The 26,642-nt window shown below is 39.1% G+C and overlaps 1 protein-coding gene across 3 annotated transcripts in view; it reads right to left on the bottom strand.

Annotated features, from left to right (window-relative positions):
• rabgap1l (RAB GTPase activating protein 1-like) overlaps nt 1-26,642 on the bottom strand; it is a 108,660-nt gene that overhangs the window by 2,645 nt on the left and 79,373 nt on the right. For all 3 annotated transcript variants that reach the window (XM_074668346.1, XM_074668344.1, XM_074668345.1), the window contains exons 18-24: nt 24,919-24,960; nt 19,306-19,434; nt 5,938-6,030; nt 1,514-1,624; nt 1,033-1,137; nt 499-582; nt 195-266 (exon numbers count right to left, since the gene is read on the bottom strand). In XM_074668346.1, coding sequence (XP_074524447.1) covers nt 195-266; nt 499-582; nt 1,033-1,137; nt 1,514-1,624; nt 5,938-6,030; nt 19,306-19,434; nt 24,919-24,960 — 636 coding nt within the window. The remainder of the gene's footprint in view (nt 1-194; nt 267-498; nt 583-1,032; nt 1,138-1,513; nt 1,625-5,937; nt 6,031-19,305; nt 19,435-24,918; nt 24,961-26,642) is intronic.

Raw genomic sequence — 26,642 nt, forward strand, 5'->3', positions numbered from 1 at the left:
GCGCTAAATAAGCTGATCAATTGTGCAACTAGGGTCTTAATGTGTGTGATTATGTACAAAACTGGGCCTGTCTCAACTAAGAGCAAAGACACATTAATCCCTCACTGATGCAACACACCGTGGATTCAGTCAAAGCCACAAAGTTTCCTAACTTACACAAGCTGCCTCCTACAGTAGCTGCACTTAAATCTTACCCTGACGATGTCCAGCTCTTCTTTCGTGGCCGCTTGCTGCTTTTCCAGCCTGGTGCTGAGCTGGGAGCAGATCTGCAACACAAAAATGAAGAACATTAGAGCTACAAGAAGCACGCAGAATTGTTTTGTGCTCTTTTTCAACCCAGGTAGATTAGTTGCATACATCATACTCGAACATATAAAAAAGATGTATATTTTTTGGACTGGCTGTTTCGTAAAACCCACATCATGCTGCCTGTAACAGCCTATGATTGGCGATTTGAAATGCTGAGGAGTGGATCTTAGGTTGATAAAAATGACAGACCTGTTTGTATTCAGCTATGATCGCTGTGGTTTTCTTGATCTCCTGCTCGGCTTTCTCAAGCTCTCTCCTGAACACTTCTTTCAGCTGAGAGGGACAGAAAAGAACAAGACACACATGGATTTAAATATTTATGAAGAGGATGAGCTGACTCGACACTAAACTGTTACATAATGTTGATACTTAGGCAGATGTCAGAGTGAGATAAGACTAAAGAACATTTACATAACCATAATGCAGATTTTATTCGTGAATTAAAAGAACATGAGAGAGGACAGAGTCAGATACAGAAAAGGGAGAAAACTGTAGATAGAAGTCAAACTGATGAGCTAAACTGGGCCCTTTTGAAAACTTTTCCTGCGTTTGTGTTACAAGTTGTCGTAAAGCCACTGAGATGAAACTCTTGCTCTTTAATAACACATCGTGACATGAAACTAGCTCTAAGTGCTAAAACCAATGAGCCGGTTGCCCGTTAAAGACTGTGGTTTGTAATGGCAGAGCTATATGGTGTGAGGGTAAACAGATGACAGATGTTACCTGAGCAGTCTCCTCCTCCTGTCGCCTCTTCTCCTCCTCCGTCTCAACAAGACGCTGCTTGGTGCTCAGCAACTCTTTGTTCAACACATCCGCCTTGTCCTCCGCCTGAAAGAACAAACGAACATAACTCAATCAGCATACTTTTAATTGCTGACATAGCAGTTCATATCAATCCCATATTTCTGAAGTATTTCCAAATGTTCTACACAAATGCACTTTCGAGGCATTGTCCACTCAAGATGGGTTGTGAAAGAGAACTAAATATGGAGGAAACAAACACTTTTTCAGGCATGTTAAACTCAGAATAAGAGCTTTAAAGCATGCACAACTTTTCAAATGATTCGTGTATTATAAGCCTGTCATTTCTTCTTATGTGATTGTGAATCACACACAATATGACAACCAATCAATCTATCAATAATAAATCAATAAACAGACTCCAGAGTAGGTTAAAAAATGTCTGGTGGAGGTGTGGTGTTACCTGGTCCAGATCGTTGCGGAGAGCAATCTTACTGGTGACCAGCTCATGGGCCAAGTCGTCGTTCTCCTGTTCCAGTCGCATACTGGCCTCCTGAAGACGACGGTTCTCCCTCTAAACAAACAGGCACACACACACACACACACACACACACACACACACACACACACACACACACACACACACACACACACACACACACACGCACGCGCACACACACACGCACGCGCGCACACACACACACACACACACACACACACACACACACACACACACACACACACACACACACACCACACACACACACACACACACACACACACAGAGTTTGATAATTATTAAGAGCATGTAAGGTACATAGAAACCTGAAGAAAGGTCATGATTTGTTCGTACTAGGGATGCACCTATCCAACTTTTCTGGTTCTGAGACTGATACCTGGTCTTTGGTACCGATCCGATACTGATCTGATCCGATACCAGAGTTAAATAATAACCTGCATGCCCTACTGTAGGGTAAGACTGGTAATGTTTAGGGTAAAAGGGAAAAAAATTTGTATATGGAATTACTGAAGCTAATATTTATTTAAACTATGAAATATTTAAATGTTTACCATCAAAACAATTCTTCAGAACGTACACAAGCTCTTTACAAATCCTGACACTGCTTTTACAAAACTGATCGAACTACACACTACCCATAAAAGTGATCAGCTGAAAAGGAGGTAGGGATCCACGGATCTGATACTGGTATCAGGTATCGGTGTGATATTGAACCAAAAAGTTGGATTGTATATCGGCAACAAAAGGCAGATCTATTCAACTCAGTTCTATGCTCATCTGTGTTTACAAAAATTGTGAGTGTAGTCTATGTCAAAGGTCTGTGCATTTTTTCTCAATGCAGTGCTGAAAACATCCTGAAGGAAGATAATTCAAATACGCAGCAGTTTGGAGGTACTTCACACTTGTTTTGCCAAAAACTCTGGCAACAACTTATAACATATACAAGTTTAATTCTTCTCTCAGCCATGACTGAGGTTTACAATTAAACTGTAATTCTTGCTCGCAATGAAGATTTAACAACCACATTTATAGAAATAAACCCATAAGAAATAATACAGTCAGTTAAATTATATTTGCATTTAATTTTACTTTATGAAAATTAAAAAAGCAAAAAAACATTTATATAAAATGTAATTTTTAGTCTTATCCTCATTATAAAGAATACAGGATGTTAAATTAGTACTGGTGTCAAATTGAATCAGATCGGATTGGGTACTGTCCAAAGCCCAGGAGTCAGGATTGGTATCTGGCCTTCATAAGTTTAGGACATCCCTTAATACAAGTGACACAAACATTCTCACAGTTTCTTGATATAAAGTTGATATTATTATGTCACAAACAGTTTTTTAACTAACAAACAGAAGAGGCTGCAGCTTCTTCTCCCACCTTGCTCAAACCATTCTGGTTTTAAGGACACGGTGCACATCACTACTTTCTACACGAAAGAGGATCCACAGAGGGAAGGGGATCAAAATCTAATGCTACCATTAAAAACACTGATCACAAAATTCTGAGAATTCGACAACAGAAGAGAAGCCTCAAAGGACATCAGGGTTTTATTGTGTCCTTTACCAACAGTAACAAAGAATCTTAAAGCTACATAAATAAAAAATATTTTTCTTTGTCTTTTTTCTAATTCTTTTTTTTATTTTATAAGACCATGTACCCTCAGACCACAGCATTCAATATCTTACAACAAAACTTACAGAGGAGCTCAATAAAGCAAACACAAAAAGTTTGACAACGCTGACTTTCCACTTCTCTGACTGATCATTTGGTTATTGAGTTGCTCTGAGCCAACTCAAAACAAAACCATTCAGTGCATGACATAAAATAACTTTTTGTCTCTGTTTGGACAGGCAGGTCCCCAGTTGACTGGTCACTGGTCCTTGACAGTAGTCTTACATGAGAACACACAGAAACACAGACTCTGGAAACACACACTCCATTGTAGACCCTCAATGAAGTCTCATGATTACTGGTCTGCCTGTAAATAGTCTCACATGACGGCCGTGCCTCAGTGGGACCAAACAGTTGTCACGGCTACAAGTGGTCACCTGACCCTGACATCCTGTCGCTTTAACAATGAGAGACCTCTTCGATCCCTCATTAACTTCACGTACAGACAGATATCGTACACATCCTGTTACTTAACTGCAGAGCTAGGCTGATGATTTAAAGTGACTCTTGATTGTGATGCATGAAGGAAAGCACGATGCCCATACACACGTCAGTCACATGCTTTAAATACAGCTTGAATGCCACCTCTTAAATTCCACTCTTTCCTGTAAACTTAAAAGTGATTGGCTGGAATTTGAGAAACAGGAAGAAATTCATGACTTCCACAGTCTGCCTTCAATATTGTGCAAAAACCCTACTCTTATCAGTCAATAGTAAAAATATTAAAAGCTACAAGAATAAAAGCCTTAAGTATCTCACATTAAGGTCCGTGTTGATTAGCTTACCGTGCTCCAGTTCACCGTCACTACAGCGTCTTCATATCAAGCCTCCTTCAGGTCAGACTCGACTCTAACACATGATCTTGACAGGAATCTCCCTTCTCTGTCCGATGCCTCCCAGCCTCACCCTCTCTCCCTGTTTTTCTACCTCCCATTTTTTTCTCCATGCTTTTATTTTGTAGCAGTTACAGAAGAATAACTGGGTAAAAAGGACCGAGAGCCTATTTTGGGAAAAAAACGCTAACTCACACCCAAAACATTACAAATCACTGCGTACATACCTGAAGCTGGACTTCACGCCAACTGTGTACCCAAGTTGAGAAGTTCTTTTAAATCTTCTTCAAGCCAAACTCACGACTTAACCCTGTTTCTATCTGTGAGCAGCAACTTTTCAGCTGTGTGTCTTGTCTGTTTTGTTGCTCTGTAAGAAAGTCTTTCCACTGGTTACACAGGAGATGGCACTGATCCAACATTTTATCTACAATAATAGTCTTCCTTCCTTCCCTCCAGAGCCAGCACCCTCTACAGAGCTGCTGCTTACACCAACACATCACTTCTGCCCCGAGGAAAAGACACGTTTTTCTGTTGTTTGGAAGTTTACTCACATGTTAAGTAAAGATATGAGTACGCATATTTTGGAGTTGAGTTTTACTTAATCCTCACATATGAAAAATGTTTTGGTTCAAAAGCTGCAAATAAAAATATTAAGTATTTTCCAATCCATGAAACTCAGAGGTTTATGGAAAGGTTGGATCAAACATTAAAAAAAAGTATTTAAAGTGAAAATTGTCCTACAAGACATAATCCTCAATGGAGGTGTTTTTGAAAAGACATAATGGGAGACAGATTCATAATAATTTATAAGTCCCAAAAAATCAAAATACTTAAATGGCATCTGATTTACATGTAAGGAGTGAAAATGTCCAAAACAACTGAGAAAAATGTACATGATCAGTTTCTTGAATTGAGACATTTTTTTATTTTAAATAACTTGACAAGTAAAAAAAAATCATATCCTGTTGGCATTTTTTACAAGCAAATCCTTATTTTTATCTTTTCACATCCTGAAAAAAATGATATTTTTTCCAGTCTTGCCAGGTGATGTGGCTCATATCAAGTCTAAGAGACCACTTTTTACTAAAATTGAATATAAACACTTGCTTATATTTTAGATTTTGCAGTCCCTTCTTAATGTTTACAGCGTCCTGAAACATCAGGACAGTAAAAGTCACAATGTGGGAGATGTTTCCAACTAATTACATGAAAACTGGAACAAATGTGTGGCCATGAACTTTCCTGCCACAACCTCCAGAAGCAGGCATGAGTGGGTAGAAAAAGTGTTCTTCAAACAGCCTTTGAAACCTCTTCACTCCTCGAGCGAGGCCTTTTTTAGAAGAAAAAACTAAACTAATCCAAACTGTGAGAAATTTGAATCTCTAAAAGTCGTGACAGTCCAGGAGGCAGTGAAGTAAAGATGATAAGACTGTTTGCAACAAACACATTACATCACAGTTTTACTTGCCATAAAATCTTTTAGTAAAATAGCTTTCTTTTAAAATCAAGTGTTGGAGATACTTGGGATAAAAATAGGAACCTGCACTGTGTGAGAAGTTGTACAAGGAAAGTGTCACAAAAAAGGACGGAGGTACATATCCAAAAACAGCATGTTCATGGGAGATTTCTAATTTTAGACACGGTTAATTTTAGAAAATGCTCTTACTTTAAAGGTGTTTGTGTGTGGAATTTGATGTTCCCACAGCTTCACAATAAAAGACTCTTTTATTGCAAAATTAAAAATACACCACCGACTGAACGCTCCCTGAGAGATACAGCTTATTTTTAAAGAAAATAGGGAAGCGCTACACATGCTTTTGCAATGTATGTATGTATGTATAATGTGGTTCCTACCTGGTATCGGTCTATGGGGTCTTCTTGTTGCAGCTGGCTCTCTCTCAACGTCTGGTATTCCTTCTCAAACTTCTTCAGCTTCTTGGTTGGAACCTTAAAGAAACAATAAAAAATTATAAGGTATTGTGAATTTAACTTTTTGGTGCCTGCTTGGTGTTGTTTGATATCAGAACTTAACTGATACATCAATGTAGCCTAATCTTTTCCTTCACTTAATATCCAGAGAGGTGTGATGCTAGCTGGTTTCTGTACATGTGGATGTTGTTAGCACTGAAATCAAGTTTCACTTCTCCGATCAAAAAGACAAAAAGATACTGAAAGGGTCAGTGGTCGCAGCATGTAGACAATAGATGAGCAAATGTTCCTGTAACAAGTCAGACAAACAGAACCGTCTCTGTAACTGCTGCCGGTTATCGTGGTAATGTGGTTTGTTCTGCACAGTTTTTATATTTTTTGCACAGTTTGCTCTGTGTTAAAAACCAGCACGTCTCCTTCGGTGGCTCGTATTTGCGCTAGTTTCACACATATGATGTGTCACCCACACTACAGACACAACCTGTAAGACAGTGATGAGTGCACTTGACCGTAAATGAACCGCTTGCTCAGAATAAAATGTCTATGAAATGGAACTTATTTAGTGATGAGAGCTTCATCAAACTATACCGCACTTTTCAGCCTGTGACTCGTGAAAATGCAGTGGATGGCAGTAACAAAAAACAGCAACCATCTGCTGTGGGAATAGGCCAATACAAAAAAAGCAGTAAAAAGGATTTTGATACTTGATTAAGCTTTAGACACACGTTGCTCAGTCACCTCTAGTGGCAACAAAGAAATGTGGGAAACAGACCAATAAATTCTAAATGACTTTTTATAAAATTAATATTTTTGTTTATATTTTTACAATAATGGATGACATATGCAGTTTTAAAAAGTTAACCAAGAAAGGGATTTCCGGGCCCCCCATCAGCGTTTTGCAACCCTCCAGGGGGGTAACAACTGAGAGACATGACCAGTTGTCACTCATTTACCACTGTGATTAACACTAACTGGCTTTTGATGCTCATAATGTTCATATACTCACTTTGACAACTGTACAGGTAGATTAATTCAGTCTACAGAAAACAGCACCCCCTATTAAGATGAAAGCTTGGTGATTCATACTCTGCATCATAAGCTAAACTTGTCAGAAGGAACAGTCTGTATTCAGGGTAAAAACACAGGGTCAGGAGCTGCTTTCAGAACTGTACTGTTCAACAGTCTTTTAATGGACAACTTAAGTTATTGATCTGCTTTATTCAAACTTTGCTAAAAGTCTGTTTTGATTGATGTTGGAACTTGGGTGTAACAGAAACCTTCCAAGTTTTTTAAGTTAATAAAAGGATCCTGCTTCTTTAAAGATTCTTCAATGCAGAAAGATTTATGCATACTGAACAATAAACAGTACGCATAATGCTAGTTTCAATAACTTGTTTATATATCTGAAATTATAAAATCAACAGGGTCTGTTTGAAACCTAGGGTCTTCAATGATGTCATGTGGGATACAAATACGACAGTAACTTTGATTGCTTTTTCTAAAAGTCAAGCTATATTTTCAGTTTATAAAACGACAGGAAACAAGTGAGACTAATCAAAACTTGCTTCTTCCTTCCAAGTCTTTGTACTTCCCAGAGTCAGATCACAAGATTGTAACGCAGTAGATAACTGCAAAAACACAGGAAATCCATTCAGTGAGCAAACATTCACATTTACATTTACTGTAAGTGAAATCTATTTCATAAACTGCTGAGAGCTTGGAGGTTTTCAAGCCCCTGATTTGAATGAAACACTGCAAAAGATTCTGAATGTTGGAAAACTTTAACATCAAGAATCAGCAAACAGGGTGAAATATGAGTCAACACCGATGACTGACTGATACTCAAATGGAATCTGTGTGTGTGTGTGTGTGTGTGTGTTCTCCAGGTGGGTGGTAACGTAATCTCCCCCTGTGTGGAAACAGCGTTGCCATAGTGCCCAGCGTCAGGGCTGGGGATTCCAGGTCAGTCACATGACTCGTCTTCTGAGAGCATGTGAGAGTGTTTGTACCTGATTCTCTGTCAGCGGGGCGCAGGTGCAGGCTGTTTGTTTCTTGATTTTTGGTAACACAAACAAAGAAAATAACACTTAGCATCATTTCTTGTGTGACAGGAGATTTTAACAAGACAGTTACTCTTATTGGGTCCTGTTTGGATCAATATTTTTCAAAGTAATTCATTGCCTACTGAGGAAACCAACAGAAAGTTTACAATTTATTCAAACATTTAGTTAGTTGCCTTCTGTTACCCAGGGTTGATGCTGTTACATTTATTTTTGTCCCTGGAAATTTAACATGCTCTTCTTTCTGTTTGGACGGCTAGAAGTTTCGCTTCAACTCTTCTTTGCTGCTGCAGTCGTGTGTTAACAGATGTGATACAATCACAATTTCAGACTCTTATTACCTACTTATTGTTTTAAAGTTGCCTTTATTTCTTGTAATTAATAATGCCACAGTGAATATATTTTATGTTAAGCGATATAATGCAGAAAATACAGAATTATGTAGCAAAATGTGCAAAGTATCTATGTATTGCAAGCTGTACTGATGAAAAACTTATGCTTCTTTGATTGCTGCGTGCTTGTGGTCCCTGCGTAGAGCACATCGTATGAAATAAAAACTGAATGTTTACTCAAGACACACCTTTTCGGTTCAACTCTTAAGTTCATGATATCTCCGTCAGGCCCCCCTGAATATCTGTTCATACAGGAGAGAGTTTCTACAGCAGTGACATTTCAGAAACGGCAGGGAGCAAAATCAAAGGTTACAAGATTCTGCAGGAGAAGAGACAACTGTGCTGTCATATCCTGCAAGTGAATGAAAGTAAACGTTGCTGTGACAGAAATATCTGGTTTATTTCTGACAAAGCACTATTGTAAAACATTTACACATCTTTGATCTCAAAGAAAATGTACACAAACCACATTAAAATGCACTGCAGATTCCTAAAAGTGATGGAAATGATGGAAGCAGACCTGTCACCTGTCTTCTTAAATGACCTGTGGGTTAACCTTTGATCACAGAAACCAATGAGGTGTGTGTGCAAGCCGTTGTTTATGTGACAAACGATCCCACAGCTGATAGCTGCACTAAGACTTATTCTGTTGTTATCTATGTGGGAAGAAACAACACCTTCCTCTTTGTCAGTAACTGTTCAATTGTACAAAAACAATGTGGGCACATGAAAAAATACAAAAAACAGATGCCCTTTAAAATTTGTTTAAGATATTTTCTGTCACTCAATTTATCGCTCTGAAACATTAACTCCCCTCTCTGCTCAGCTGTATGCTGCAATCTGTTTTTGATTAATCTCGGCTAACACATGAACAGAAAGCATGAAGGACAGAGAAGATAACTGACGCGTTCCCTGAGATTTGAAAAACCTCCAGATTTGTCCTCCCTGATTTAAGAGTCAAACACAGGCTCATCACAAATCTTTGTCTTGTTTTTCCTTGCATATAATCTTACACATACACACTTTTCAGTGCTTTCTTGCCTGCAGGTGAGCAAACTCAAGATTCCAGGAAGAACATTTTTCTCTCCATAACTTTCCACTCTTTTAATAGTTGCCTTTTATATAAAAGTTTGAGCCATTTTTGTTGTTTTTATCTGTGGGCCTACAGTGTTCGCACTTTTATTGAAAGCTGGCTAAATGAGCTGAACCAAATGAACGTGAAGACTAAGCCCTCAGGCTAAACCCTGATTGGCTGAAAGAAGCAGATTTTAGGGATCAGGGTCAGCTGTGGGGAAAGCAGCTGCTGCAGATTCAGTGTTTGGTTCAAAGACACTTAATCATGTTGGGGTTTGGACCTGTTTTTCCATGCTGCTCTGATGAAATATACAAATAACTCCAGTACAAAAGAAAAAGGATCTTGGCTACAATAAAAGTGAACGATCCTACTGTAGATCTGAAAACCAAAGCTGGGTGCAACATTACAGTCAGAGCAGCTTTGGGATCTTCTGTCTGGGTTACATGTAAAAAAAAAACTCTGCAGACAAACTCAAGTGTGGTGAGCGATTATGCAACCTGCTGCAATCCAACACCCTGAAAACACACAAACACTACAGCGTGACTGTGACATGAAATGCAAACTGGGCTGTGCCGACCTGTGAGGACTTTATTCAAACACAGACACAGGCTAAATCACACAGGGTCATTTTTCATCTTCAATGTTCATCAAAAAAATCTCAAAAGTTTCTGCTGAGTCTGAGGACCACAGGATGCCACGAGAAAATCAATATGTAGCAAAATTATAATCCTCCTTGTCTTTCGTGAACTTTGTCTGATAAATCAGTCTTCAGAGAGAACGCTGCCCTTTAGGTTGACAATGTCCTTTCAGCTTGATGATAATATATTTATGGAAAGTAAAGAACAGTCAGTAAAACATGAAACATGCTACAATAAGATTAATTTAACAGCATAACAAGTAACCAAATGTATGACCAGAAAGTCTTCTGTCCTTCTGTGTCAAACAAACAACAAATGCACTGCAAGCTGCACTACTTGTCTAAGATACTGTACACACCTCCTTGGTGGGCATAATTTCTATGTTCCCTTGACAGAAGCTGAATGATAACATCAAAAATAGACAACACTTTTGGAGTACTATTTGAGTTTAACTCTGAATCTTGATTTTAGCTTCAAGTCCCATGAATAAAAACATTTCTATCCACCTGTAAAAGCACTAGGCCGCCAGATCTTGCATGAGTATATGGCTGAGAACACTGTTGTTTAAAGATGGGTGGCAAATCTTCACCTATTGTGCAAAAGTGAAGCCAAAACACCTCAAAGACAGAAGCTAACTTACTGCAATGGTGATGTCATTTAAGGTCAGACTGCCCAGCACCGACCAGCTGGTGGAGCTTCAGTGTATGAGTAAATAAAACAACAAAGATCCCTCCAGTCTGCAGAGTCTGCAGCTGACTGAGTCATAGCAGATACAGAAAGTTATGACGAGTTCATCGACTTCAGCGTGAGTATTTACTTTCATCATGCTCCTCTGCTCTCTGCCACTTGTATTCCACTGCACACAGTCCAGCAAGTGTTTGTCAAAAATCCTGTCAAACGTGGTGGTTTCCTTTTCTCGGGAGCATCAAATAACATATTAAGGCAAACTTTTTTAAATGAGTTTTTGTACACGATGGAAACTGACTACAGTGATCAGGACTGAGACACAATCATAATCATCTAATGAGCATTTCGATTTCAAAGTTTGATCCATGCCCTGTCTGTTTACATTGAGGAGGCAGGCTTTATGACCTATACTGCAGCCTGTCAGTGGGCGGAGCTCTACAGGCCTCACAACTTACAATGTTTATATCTTGTGGTGATGTGGCAAACAAATCACTTTTAACCATTTTTAACCATTGTTAACAATCACTTAGTCCAGTCAGAGTTAAGGGGCTGAGGACCTGCTCCAGGTCTGCCAAAGGGAGGGGGCATTACACTTATCATCCATCATTCATCACATTATGGTGACTTTCCTCTTGTCGAAAACTCAAACTTTTTCCTTTTTTTTTTTTGTGACAACCTCAGAGTTATTTTTGCTGCCTGCTTTAACAGTGATAATGCACAGAATTAACATCATTGTATAGGTACATATAAGCATCCAGCTTTAAGTCAAAGGGGTCACTGTGATTCATTTAAGATGATTAAAGACACTTAGTGCATCGGGGAATGGTACTAGGCCCACTTTTAGATTCTTGACCTGAATCCCTTCCAGAAAATGGAATTAGTCCCAAGTTGAGATCACAGTGAGTAATGTGCCTTCAAAAAGAGACTCTGCATGTATGGAAAGATGAGATGCTCTTACATAAAGTGGCAGTTTGAGAGTTTGAATATTGAAATAAGGATGAAACTAGCAGGACATCACAGGGAAAACAAGGTCACAGAATTGATCCAATTTCATTAACCATGTGAGGAAAACACGCACCCTCATTCAGAGACATGCACACACACACACACAAGGTCCTCATTGATTCCAAATTTATACCAGCAAATGAAATAAACTGACAGCCACAAACAGGCTCTGCATCTGACAAAGCTGTGTAACCTCAGACATGAGACATTTTCAGAAAGGACACAACACACACCCACACATTCACACAAAGTCTACGACATCTACTCTATGGAAAGAGACCTATACTCACTGTACAACTTGTATTTTCAATCTAAAAACTGCAAGAAGTAACAGTCAGAAACTACAGTTAGGAACGTCAACATGAGCAGTTACAAATGAATACAACAAACGACCCGGAGCAGAAAAACAGACTTGATAAAAGGACGAGAGGTAGAGAGAACAAACTGACGTAAGTAAAAGACCTACCACCGGTCTGAGAGCCCTGAGAGGTCTGGAGTGGGCGACCAAGCGAGTCAGGGTGTCCTCCTCACCCGGCCGGTCGACTACATGAGCGTTGTACGCCACCATAATAGACACCTCCTGCATCATCCTGACTCCTACTGAACCCCCCAGCAGCAGCAGCAGAGGAGGAGGAGAGGATGAAGAAGGAAGCAGGAAAGAGAGAGGAGTGCAGCTGAGAGGTTTTGTTTCTCTCTGAGAGCCGAGGAGGCAACTGGCTGCTTTCAAGAGTCCCTCAGGAGGAGCTGAGCCCCGCCCACTGAGAGGTGGAGGAGGAGGGTGTGGGGGAGGAGGGCGAAGGGGGGGCAGTACAACACACCTGTTTGTTTCTCCTTCTCTCTCCCTTCTCTGAAACACTAGACAAAGAAGGATGAGTTGGCTTTTTTTCCCTTTCCACTGAGTGAGTTCTTCCTCCTCTTACTCTCTCTTATCTCATTTGTTCCTCGCCTTCCCTCCCTCTCTTAGGCTCTCTTTGGGTTGCTCTTTTCAGTTTCCTGCTGCTGGTAGGAATGAAGATAAAAGCTATTATACAACGCCCCACTATATATGTGTGTGTGCGTGTGTGTGTGTGTTTGAGGTTAAGAGCGATAGGAAGGAAGTTGTCTGATACACCGCAGTGACTTTTCGTTCATAGTTGCAGACCGTTACAACAGAGAAATGCAGGAAGTGAAGTGACAAGCTGTCCTGAATGGTGCCTGATACTACAAAGATCTCACAGGGGACCCCTGAAGACTTGAAACCCTTTTTTCATCATGGACTTTAAGACTTAAATCACAAGTTAATTTCTCTGCATATCAATGTCTCTTTTTCCTGCTGTATCATAAAGGTAAATTATACAAATCAGGTGTGAGAAGTCATCGAAACCTGCAGCAGTTATGTATTTACTGTAGATTTTTATCCTTCTATAAAGCATTTTTTTTATTGTTTGTGGGCTTTGCTTGTGTTTTCAAAGAGAGAGGCAGTGGTAGAAAACATAGCTGGCACTAGTCAGATTTTCCAGAGAAAACTCCATGACTTCAAGTCTGAATGAGTAACAAAAATAACCAGCGAGCTACAATGAATTATTGAACAAACTCATATAAATAATATAAGTAACATGAATAAAACATTTTCATAAATAATATCTAAATATATAATGGATTGCTGTTATGACTCTATGATAAAGAAGCAAAAATAAAACAAATATTTTGTGTTTACTCAACTTAAAATTTACCTTAATTTAATTTAATTCAAAATCATTATGATATTCAAGTTTTCCTCTTCCACTCTATTTCTTAATTGTAGTTGAAGAGATTGATAACTGATGTTTGGAACCAAGAGTAGTAAAATGAAGGTCAACAATATAGCCAGTATTCTAACAAATAAGTTCCGACAAAAAATTGAGACTCCTGCTGAGAGAAGTGGGACCAAATAACCAACAAACACTGAAGAAAGGATGAGATATTTCATTTGGCTTCTTTCTGAGCTGTCATATGAAATATGAAACTTTTAATCACTTCCTCAGTCAGATATATGTATTAATATGTTTCTCTGCAGTCCTGGCAAAAATGATTCTACTTAAAAGTATCTCCAGACTAATTTTTATATGCATGTGAAGCCCACCTTTTCCCAATTTAAAATGATATTACGATTTTCGGGAAAGTGAGTCCTACTCACTGGGAAACATGATTTCACTCAACATGTTAGCTACTCTTCTGATCAAGCTTCTGCTGACTCATTATTTAAAACCAAATCATTTGTTTTATCACACTACGGAAATGAAACATAAAATCAAAGAATCATATGATCAGATGATTGATCCCAAATTCTGTGCTGCACAGAAAACAATTTTCTATGAGTAATGTTTCAGTTTAGTAAAAATTTAAAATCACCTACAGCTGCCTGTGAGCTGATAACCTCAGGCTGTTTAACAAGAGACTCTCTTTCTTTCCCTGCTCCGCTCTTGTTTACATCTCTGTAATTCTATGTATTACAAATTTAAACACCTTCAATATGAGTATCTTTCTGTAAATTTCAGTTAATCTGGATGTGCTTTTATCAACACGAGTCTTCATAAATCCATGCAAGTCTTCTTCTAAGACTCTATCCTTCCCTATAAACTACTATGTGTCACTCTCTTTACACATCCTCCTCTTCTCTTCCATCCTCTTTTTAAGCTTTCCTGTTGGAAGGATTTACTTGAAAACGGATTAATCAGTCAAACCTTAAACAGCGAATGAATATATACAGCATTTCAGTCCTGAAAAGTCATCACCGCAGCGGTCCAGTGGCTGTTTAAGAAGGCTGAGAAATTCAAATTCTTCCCATAATCCCCAGAAAGGCTAAGCCACCCTACTACCCGTTGTGTTCATCAAGTCAAGGTGCCAGTGAATTCTTTCGATGATTTAAGCAGCTTACAGGGTACGACTGATCCGCTTTAGATGTGGGGGGAGAAATATGTAAAAAGGAGGGGTTAACAGAGAGGATAGTGGCTCAAACAGGCCAGTTTCACAAACTCTCTGATGTCACTACTGGTCCTCTAACTTTCTACATTCACTGTCTCCCAGCTGAGTAGAAGAAACGATCATGAAATGTGGCTTTGGTATCAGCATCAGATTTATAAGTCGGGTATAAATTTATGGCTGATATTTCGCTTCCTCTAGAGACATGTTTTCGATCACTTTCAATAAGTGATGAAGAACTAACTTTTTGAAAACTAATTCTTGTTTTTATTTATAGAAACAACATTTTTTGAAGGCAGTAGCTCAGGGACTTGACTTGGTAACCAAGCCAATCTTGGTCCAAGTCCAAGCATGGACCAATATTGGGAACTGGGCTGATAGCTGGAGAGGTTAGCTTAACTTCCTGAGCACTGTTGTGGTACCTTTGAGCAAGGTGCCCAATCCCCAACAGCTCAATGTTGTAGTTTGCTTTGGACAAAAGCATCAGCTAAATGAAATCATACATTGAAAGCAAAAACTGAGTCATATCGGAAGGCAAAGATGATTTGTTTTGAACACATTTTGAGCTAGAAAAGCACTCAGAGAGTGCAGACGTAACACTTAAGTCCTACTTTAATGTTTTACTCCCTTTCAGCAGACAGTCTGCTACAATTGTTAGTTAGTGGTTTTTACAATCATTTGTTACCTGACAGTGTTGTAAATTGTGATGGCTCAGTGCATATTTCATATTCTGGATCTTAGTATCCAGAATATTGTCAGGATCTGGATCGTACTCTTACATCTGTCAGAAATTATTTTGACCTTGTGTTGTATTCTTTTGCGTAGCAAACCTGACCATTTATCGTGAAGTTATACACAGGTGGTGAAAACGTCTCTATCTCACAATGATACAGAAAACTTAAAAAAAACTCCTGGAACCAGACGGTGATCGAGATCACCTCAAAAATTTAATCACTTCTTCCTTATTCCATTTTGAACATTTCCTGAAAATTTAATCAAGATCCATTTGTTACTTTTTGAGTTATGTTGTTCACAGACAAACAGACAAACTCTCCCAAAAACATAAACTCCTTGGCGGAGGTAATAAACGATTGTTTTCAATTTCTCTAAGGGATCCTGATCCAAAGCAAAGCTTTCCAGCTTCTACATCTTCTCATAAGACCCACTTGGACCACAACACCAAGAAATTTACAGCCATAACCAGGAGGAAAATATCCAGCTTTGTATAAATTGAAGTTTAGATCTTTATTAGGCACATTTTCATTCAACTCACAGTCATGATGAGGTTTAAAATATCTAACTATAGCATCTCTATTCTCTGAGTGGGCAAATTTCAGGGCGGTGGATGACTGAAACATTGCTTAGATTTTGTATTAACAGGCTGGTGAAGCACAGACTGGGTGATCATGTGGTTTGGGATCATAAATAGTGTAATGTGTGTTTCATTATGATTTGGCTCTCTGTGACATATTAGTTTACTATCCAGCTTTAGTAAGGTGGACAGTGACAACGTTTTGTAAAAGTGAAAGTAAAAGAAACAAAAGGACAACTTTTTATTATGTTCTTTCTTCCTGCTTCACTCTGAGGTCTGTTTTATCCCTCTCCCTCTGACTGACTCACTCCATATTTCTTTTATCCACTGGGACTATTCTATTTTAAACATGAAAAGAGTGACTGCTGAGAAAACATGGTAGTCAAAAAAAAAGAGTTTTGAGAAGGAGACTTTAAGGAGCTCTGACATTCACAAACAGCTGGTGTGTGAGTGCAAACTTTGGCTGTGAGATTGTGTTTTGTCTTTGATTCTTTGGTAGGAATCGGCATTTCTCCAGTAGTCACTGCTAACTATTCCCAGATTATTTGAATAGTTCCCTGCCCTCCATGCAGATACAAGGAGATAGAGATTCATTCAATGACTGTGCAAAGCAAGGTTAGATATGATATACAAGTGAAATCTGTTTGTGGTTTTACAGAGCAAAGTGTGTCCTTTTTTGTAGATGTCCCTCCCTGACATTTTTGATGCTGCAAAAGTCTCAGTGCTAAATCTCACAATGCCACACCTGTTATACCAACAACTAGCACTGGTGCTCTCTCATGTTATTTGGATTGCTTTTATGTTGATATGAAATACAGAAGTTTTGTGTCATTTAATTGCAAGAAGTAAACAGCTTTAAGATGCCCTACAACCAACATCTGCTGTTATATCACATATAAACAAGGGGCTAGAAAAACAAAACAGAAATTAAAAACAAATTGAGAAGAAACACTAGTTGGGTGATCTATTTGATTTTAATTATAAACTGTTCAAATATTAAAAAAAACATGAGTCAGCAGTGTTTCAATCAGCCAAATGCTCCCAATGCAGTGAATATCATATTCACAGAACTACAATAAAAGCTCTACACCTGCATTACACCTATCAGATCACACTCCATCTGAAAACTTGTTGCAGATTTTGGTCCAGTTTCTATATTATTAAAATATAAAGAAGGTAATTTCTTGACTGTCTTCATACATTCAACACAGTGTAGGGACCTACTGAGTCCGATAAGAGGAAACTCTTCAGTGTTGACAGAATGACTTAGTATGTTTATGCCAGAGCATGTACATGGTGGGTGTGTTTAAACGATTTCGTACAACATAAGGCCTAACACAGCAGGTTGTAATGCCGCAGAATTGTGCAAGAGTGCCAAAAAGCGACCAAACCACCAGAGATAAAGAGCATGTCACAGTACAGGATATCCTGTACGCTGAAATAAACTGAACACAGAGGGAGTGTTAGCATTTATAGAGCCATGTTTTCTGCCCTTGAGTACAAGACCACATAACAACCTGCTACACCTCAATAAAACTCTTCTTGATAAGCGAGTCTATGAATGTCTAAAATGTGAATCGTGTGGAAATGCAAACAAAGAAAGTCAGACAGAGTGAGGTGAAAAGAAAAAGAGAGAAGGGTAAAGGGAGGATAAATATCTCTTCCATCTCTCTAAGTAGACTCTTTCCATCCTGTATCACAACAAACTCCGCACACATACACACACATACTGCTGAGACACAAAAAACACCCGCGTACACATTTTCATCTATGTTGTGAATTTCTTTTGGTCTCTGATGACCTCAGCAAATTCTCTAAATGCCAGCAGCCTCATTAAGGTCAACGAGGTGGGGGGAGTAAGATGTTTGCATGTGTCAGTGTGTGTCTGTGTGTGTGCATTTATGTGTTTGCATCTGAGGAGATTTTAGTGACCACGTAATATATGAACTTTGAAAAAACTGACGACATTTATCTGCTTTTCCAGGCCAATACACCAACACGGATACTCAATTAATTAAACCAGCTACGAACAAGATTTTTGTCAGTCTGGTCCCTTCTGTCCACTACACTATGTTTGAAGTAGAGTTTACAAAGTTTGTTTGTTGACACTTTTCAAAAAATAGAGGTATGAGATAAATACATTACGCATTACTTTGTATCCTTTCAAAGAGGAGTTTTAAATAAAAGCTCCATTCTCCATTCATTTGTCTTGAAAACAAAAGACAAGAGTCACACCTTTACAACAGTGAGTGATGGTGCTCATGGGAAATGGTGTCTTCATTCCAGAAAATCACTATGACTAGTTGTCAAGTTTGCATGCCCCATGAGACAAGCCCAGGTTTGGATCCAGTTTGCGGCATCCTTCCCGCATGTCACTCACCATTCTGGCCCTGTTTCCTACTCTATCCATGGTCCTATCATCTCTGACTGAAGTCACAAAATAGCCCAAAAGATAACCTTAAAAAGGTTAGGGGAGTTTTTCTCAAAAAAAATAGTAAGTTCACAGAGGTACTGCTGTCCAAAAGGGGGCATCAAAATCAACACAAACCAAAAGTTGCAAACAGGAGCTTCACAGACTAGCGTAATATTTAGCAACACTTCTCTTTACCTCTCTGAGACTTTTCATCATGGCAGAAACCTAGCCCAATTTACGACAAGTTTCCGAAAGCTCTTTCCAGTTTGAAATACAAGGTTTGTAGTGGCTTCTTTGAATGCCAAGCATTATTTAGAAAAACAGAACAAGGCACCCAAGACAAAATAATTTAAAAAAAAAAACTTAAGCAAGAGCAAGTGCAATGGAAGTAGAATACATGTAGTCTATGTTCTAGACACAAAAACCTATGAGACTTAAAACCATTTCAGACACTCTAAATGGCTCAGCAGTCAGTGCACTGAAATGTTACGTTAAGAAAAACCACAAGGTCAAGGATTCATTCCCAACAACAGCGAGCACTTTTCTCTGAAAACTCACTAACTTTGACCCCTCTAGTAAAAAGTGATGGGGTCTCAGTGGGATACAAAAAGAAAGGAATTCCTTATTGCATTGCTTGGACTCATAACAGTGTGTGTGTGTGTTCTTGTAAAATGAAACAGGGCTTGATGTAAAACTTTACAATGGAGACACAAACAAAGAACTGAGGTAAACAAAATGTGCATCTTTGTTTCTTTGTGTGGAGGTCTTTACCTTGATGTTGCAGGCCTGCTCCATGAGCCTGCGAGCATTCTCTGCAGCTCTGTAGCGTTTAGGGAGCTGAACCCTGAAGAACTTGAGAGCTCCTTCAAAGTCCGCCTGCAAGAGGTCCTCTTTGGATGTCTGGAGCGAGACATGAGGAGGTGTGAGGAGAGGGGAGGGAAGGTGGTCATGGAGGAGACAAACGAGAGATGGTTATTAAGACTCAGGCTTACAGAGAGAACTCAAACAGTGTCAGCCCTGATTGCTGCCTTTCAGAAGACGTCTGTTTCAAGTGTTTTCAAAACTATTTAAAGAACTGAACATAAAAAAATGTCGACAAGTAAGGAATACAAGTTTCTGATCATTCTTTTTTGCTCTTAGTTTTCTCTAAGTTCTTGCCAGGCTTTTATCATGAGTGATATTTTGAGTCATAAGAAGGACTCTGCTGCTCTTTGAAAAACCGACATCAAAAAGAGACTGGACCAGACAGTAGCATCTCTTTTTCTATAATTGCATCTTTTTTTCTTCAGAGCAAGAAAAGCAGAGTTGAACACCATTATCCCTCATTCAGGAGTAAAAACCCTGAGAGAAGCTAAAATTCCTAACTGTATTTTTTCACACACAGTCCTTGATTTAACTCATTACCATCCTTGGAGCAGATTCTATCTACTTCTTCAATCTCAAATGTTTTTTAAAACTCTCTTGAACATGAAATATCTATTTGGGTTGTTTAGTACTGAGATTATTCACTGAAAAGAGTAAAACTAACAAAATGTATTGGTCAACTAAGAAATACAACCATATACTGTATGTCACTGTCACATGAAAAGTCGAGCTAAAAGCTTTAAACAGGCAACTTTATTTTAAAAAGCCATCATATTTTCTTGTAGTTCATTTCATTTTTTTGGCTCTTTGGCTTCCAATATTTCCCATCCAGATGTAGATGGATTAGAAATAAGGGGAAGAGAGGGTGAGGCTTGACATCTGCAGAGACCCCATCCCCATTACTCCACAAACATGCCAGCACAGGCCTATGACACCATCTTGTGGTGTTAATATGAACAGTCACAAGAATCTATGCAGGATATGTCACTCATTGTACTGTATGTCCATATCTGATCATCATGTTTCCAGATAGAGCACATTGTATATAATATAATTATCATGATAATGACCTTTTCACACCTGCTTTCCCAAAATAACCTCATGAGAGTTTCCCAAGTCGTCATATTTGTGTAACATAGACAACTTCAATCAAAAGGGCTTATTCATCTATGAATAGGAAAATACCAAGAGAGCATTAGATGGGTAATTGTTCAAAGGTCTAATACACAAAAGTTCATGTCAAACTCAGGAGAAAACAAGCCTCAGTTTCAAAGATGGTGAAAGTTTTTTTTCCTCAAGCAGCAAAGTGAAAAGTTGGACATACATTATCAACAGAAGCCTGCCTGCTTCCTCTCCCAATCTATACATCTTATCATCAAAACAACTCTGAACCTGACCATCCATTCTCATTTTCTCTCATCCAGGGTCTGTCCCCAGTCCCCCATTCTCACCGCCAGCAGCTTGGGCACAAAGAGCCGATGTCCCATCCCGAGAAGATCCATGACCCTGCAGAACGAGTCTGCCGACGCCTGACTGCTGTGGGCTCGCTCCTCTGCCGTGCCCTCTCCGTCCTCCACTGCCCTGCGCGCTGATGGGAGGGGCAGGTGAGGGGTCAAGGCAGGTACTGGGGGAGGAGAGGGAGGAGGGGAGGATGGGGGTGTTGGTGGAGGGGTGGGGCAGGGTGAGGGAGAGGGGCGGTCCCGCTCCGGGGCCAGGGTGGCAGATGACTCCAGCGTGTCGTTGATTTTCCCAGTTGGTTTCTTGGAGTTGGAGGAGAGAGGAGTGGCAGGTGTTTTCAACTGAGGCGAGCTGAGATTTTCTTTGGCTTGGTCTTTAAAAACAAGTCGATGAGCCCTCTGAGACAAGAAACTAAAAGAAAACAGCACTTTGCAGACGTCTGGCGTTCAGCGAGGAGAGTAGCGACAAGGGATACAGAAACTCAGCCCAGACAGCCCAGGCATCCACGGCATTTAACACTGAGTTCACTCCAGTTCATCCAAGCAAAACAGACTCTGGACAAGTGGACAAGACGTCACTCGGTTTGTGCCACTGTCAGAGCCCAGAAACCCCAACAAGGTTCGTCAAAACAGCAGTCAGAAAATGACGTATCAACGCTGCTCCCGGCATAATGCTGAGTCTTCCAGCTACCTGCCAGACTCACTTTGAAATCCAGTCACACTACCCACTCTCATCTTCCCATCATCTCGTGCCAAACTCCCCCAACCAATTCCAATCCAGTATGCCGTCGCCTAGCAACAAAGCTCCTAAACACGTGGGTCACAGCAGTGATGAAGTACTCCACCTTTTTATATTTTCCTTCACATTCAGAATTCAAAGACAGAGACTGAATCCTCTTCTGCCCGCACAATTGAGTGGCCTTAATGCTGAAGGCTCCAAGCATGTGAGACCACACATCAAAGCAGATAATGCATTTTGTTTCCGCCTCTGGTAGATGGCTGATGGGATTTTTAGCTCTCTTTGAAATGTTAAATTGCCCAAAATAACAGTGTGACTCCTTTCATCTGAAGAGCTCCAGTCTAAGCCTGAGCGAGAGCTCCCGATGATATGGCAGGAGGAGAGAGATGAGGTCTGTTGGCTTGGGCACTTTCTCTCCCTTCAGGAGGTGATGATGCGCTCCTGTTGGTTTCTGGCTGAATGGATGCTGAACCCGTTGACTCAGATTTAAGCCAGTGATGCATAAAAACAAGGCAAGTTGGAGAACGATGTGTAAATAGAAAAAAAGTGTATCAAACTAGTTCCTCTTCCCTTTTCCTCCGTACTGATAAAACTCTCTGAATTGAAGTCTGTTCAGATCATGAAGCGAGCAGTAAAAGCACAGTCAGGTCAGCAGCTCCAGCATGGACTCCAGTGTCTCTCCCTCTGGCAGATTTCCATTAGCAGCGGCCAGACATCCGGTCTGTAGTGGTCAGTAGATCCTTTAGATTGCAAGCCAGCTCCTTCAGATGGAAAGTCACTTCTGCCTCTTAACAACAGAGCCTAAGTGAATGTGTGTTTGTATGAGTGTGCGTGTTGTTCCATCAGGAATGATGGTCCTGTTTAGCATCTGGGATAAGGCAGACAAAAAAACACACACAGCTTCTCATCCACAGCTTCTCTTTCTTCTTTTTCTGTCTTTCTCTTTGTGATGCTAACGGCTAACAGCTAGCAGGGGCGGCTCCATTGCAGAGGTCTGGGTGGTGGACAGAGGTAGCGTGCTAGAGACCCAACTGAGAAGAAGAGAAGGCAGAGGTAGAGCAGTGGAAGGAAAATAAGAAAGACAACAAGGAACTGATGGAGAAAGGGAAATCCGAGCAGGCATCCATGGGAAGAATAGATGAAGAAAAAAATGTCAAAAAGACAGCACAGAGCTCTCTCCTCCAGATTCAGGTTGCTAACGCTATAGCTTATGCTCCTGTTGTGATGTGGATGTCGGCTGCTAAACAGCAGAGGGAGGGAGGTGAACACGGATGGAGGGAGGGCTGATGAGAGCGGAGGAGAGAGCAGGATGGATGCAGGAGGGAGGGAGGGAGGGAGGAAGAAAGGAGCCTCGGGGGAGAATGCCGTCATGACCGGCCAATGAGAGGCAGGCTGTGGAAGCCCCTTCCACCCTCCTCACATCCTCATTTGTTCACTACTCCCGACATCATATGCACCACATCTTTCTCTCCCTGACATGCAGAATAAATTACTGCTTTAATACAGAGCAGGAGGGCTTTTTGAAACCACCCATCTAAGATTCATTTAGAGAGGAAAGCCTGAGTGTGGTTGCATTACAGTAAGAAAAACACTCAGCATATTTATCATTATGAATATCACCAGTAAATTTGCAAAATAAGATATGTCTGCCAATTAATCGTCAGCTACTATTGGGTGATGTGTTTCTGCGCACTGGATTTATGCTGGTTGGGAAACATGAGATTGGAGATGAATAACTGTTAAGAGGAGCACAATTTACATGACTGGTGGCACGCGTTGAAATATTTTGGTTCAACTATTTTTTTAAATTCTTGTTTTCAATGTAGGAGAAACAGAATGGAAATATTTTTGAGGTTTGGACAAAATAAGTTCACCCATCCTAAAAATTTTCCCATCTTGACCAACTGAAATGGTGAATTATGTCCCTTACAAAATGAATAAATAAAATGTGACTTTTTCTACAATATGACCTTTCCATTTTTTTTAAGATGTGTGACAGACTGAGCCCTATCGCTTTCATGAAAGTGAACCTTAATGTCACATAAAGGATTCTATTTTTTGCTTAAACCCCACATATATATCTTTTTTAAAAAGCTCAATACCATTAAATTGTCGCTATTATTTTAGTTAAATCAATAGCTGGAAGACATGATGAGACAAAGTGTTTTTCTGTTCAAGTTTCAGTATGACTTCTGTATTGGCTGGTCAAATTAACATTAACATCAACAAAACAGGAAACCAATATCTGATGTATCGAGTCACAGCAAATGATCAGAGAGTAATCCCGACTTTGGAGGATCTAATCACATAATATGGAGCAATGAACACAATTCTGCACCGTCAGTATAATTATTGTTTTTTAACAACACCAACACTAAGAGTGTGCATTTTTTTTAACTAAATTTACAGTACAGATGTGCATTTTCTGAAGTTTCTCAACAAAAACATGGTGCGTGACAGAAATTAAAAAATGACTACTTTCATTGAATCAACAAAATAGGAAGGATCTGAGCCTTTTTTCAATCATTGTCTCTCTTTTAACTCTTCAACATGTGTGTCTTCAAGTTCTTATTAAAAAGTGTAAGATTAAAAATGAAAAATTAATTGTTTATTTATTTTTAGAATTCACAGATTCACAGATAAACATAAAATGGTGAGTTTAAATAAGCACAGTGGGGCTTCATTATGTAAAATTTTAGTATGTAGACAATACTAATCTAAAGGTTTCCGATTACTGTCCATAAAAATCAACAGCCCTGGCAACACAAATGAGCACCGACACATGTTTGATTCTGGCCAAAGTCTATGATACAGGCAGCAGCTTTAAAACATACTACATCACATTAAACATGATGCTGTACATGATGTATTTCATCCTATTAATCTTATTTGTCTTCAATAAGATGCAGTTTCTGATTTATGCACTAGAGGGCAAGAATCCCCAACAAACTGTCAAGCCTCTCACCATCACACTTGAATAGGGACTCCCTCAGTCAATACCAAACTCTATCCCTTAAAAATGAAAAACTAAAAAAAAATTTCCAATAAAAACAAGAAATTTTGAGAACGACGAGCACCTTGGACATGTGCAGTTAATGTCTGTCATGGAAAAAGGGGTTCCTTAAATTCATGTTGGCTAAATATATTTATCATGTAGTATAATTACTGCAAACTATATTTTCTTTTTCACTTGAAGAAAACTGGATTAAAGAAGTGATTCTGAGTAGGCTAACCCACTTTTTACAGCCATGGGACATGGTTTAATGCTGAGACAAATAAATTCACAGGGATTTAGAGAAATGCATGAAAAAAGTCAGTACTAACCTTAAGCAGTGCCAAGGCCACATTGAAGATGATGTTCAGACCCTAGAAAAGAGAAGGGAGACTTCAGTGTTGAGAAACAAACAACACAATAATACTTTAATAAAACAGCAGGTTTTGGTGAAGATACAAAATAAATGCTTTACTTTGTAGATAACTATGCTGGTAAACTAAGACAAACATGGTGAAAATAGCCTCTAATTTAATTTTAATTTAATTTAATTTATTTGATTTACAGGGACAATGCATATTAATAGACATTTACAGTAAATATGCCAGAGTTAGCCAAAAGGCTAATTTTCATCTGTAGTCCCCGGCCAGATTTTAAAATGGTTAACCTAAAAAGAACAAGATGAAATAAAACAGAGCAGAATAAAAGAATGCAGTTAGTTATTAAAATAAAAATAAATAAATAAATAAAAATAAAAATAAAAATCACACCCTAAAGTTAAACAGTACTAGGATCTGAGAGAGAAGAAGAGAGAGACAGAGAGAGATCAGATTAATCAGAGAGATTAATCAGATTAATTAATATCTGCTAATACTGTAAACTGTAACAAGCATAAAAGCATAAAATGTATGTATAAATATATAATATGGCATAAAACATGTTAATTGATGCAATAAATCTTGTTTAAAGCTGAGAATTGAACATTTTATGTTTAATTCATTTTATTTACATGAATTTTTTTATAAGTATCATATTTTTCCAGTATAGTTAAAGTGAATTTGAGTTTAATTTAAAAGACCCAAAGTCATCAATACTATAAAAAACTGTAAATGTAAAGACACAAACTTTATATGCTACAAAATCAATTTTCGTACAGAGCAAAGGGACATTATGGATAAATAAAATACTCAAATTATTGTTTCGTTATCTTATTTTTTTGAGATGTATTGTTGCCATTCTGAAACAAAAAAGCCTCTTTTTAACATGTTCATTGTCTCTATTGTGTCGAGCAGTATTCTGTCTTTACATATTCGTACAGACAGGCCGTGTGCTAACATGACAATAGGTTTTTCTTCTATTCTTTCGAACACAAAGCTTCTGATTTTGCCACAAAAAAAGTAAAAGCTGATGTCGCCTCTACAAGGGAACACCCATCTCTTTGGTCTCTGTGACAACCAGCTCACATGGCAACACAGAGCTAAAAATATCTGGATAGCTCCGAGAATAACTGTAAAAAAAAAAAAGAGAGAGGAAGAGAGAGAAGGGGAAGAGAGGAAGATAAGAGCAGGGGAACTCTACCTCCATACACCTTTCTCTGTCTGCCTCAAGATGGAGCCACGGTGCTGAGACTGGATCAAAGGTGTTTATGAGTAAAATAAAAATAATCTCAGGGTGTGTGTACTAGCATAACACCCTGAATTTATGCTTCAAGCTGCTGCATAGTGGCTGTTCTCCTCTGACATCATATTTGGGCTCAAAGCAGTCTGTAATTTGAACTTGTGAATTTTAAATGTTAAGCTCTCTAAATTATGGATATCTGACCAATTTCTGTCTTTTGATTACTTTCTGTTTCATGAGAAGACAACAGAGGATGTCACTATATTGGGATATTAAACCACATTTCCAAGGACACAACATGTTGATCACCCATACAGTGGCTGAAGAAAGAAATTAGCATCCTAGCTAATTCAACAGCTAGCATCAAATTGGCACCCCATAAGCAAGCAGGTGACCACTTCGTGAAAAGAGACAACATAAAGCCAATGAACACACTGGA

Source organism: Halichoeres trimaculatus, unplaced genomic scaffold, assembly GCF_033239565.1.
Source record: "Halichoeres trimaculatus isolate MK-OKI-2021-1 unplaced genomic scaffold, fHalTri1.1 fHalTri1_scaffold_4, whole genome shotgun sequence".
Lineage (NCBI taxonomy): Eukaryota > Metazoa > Chordata > Actinopteri > Labriformes > Labridae > Halichoeres > Halichoeres trimaculatus.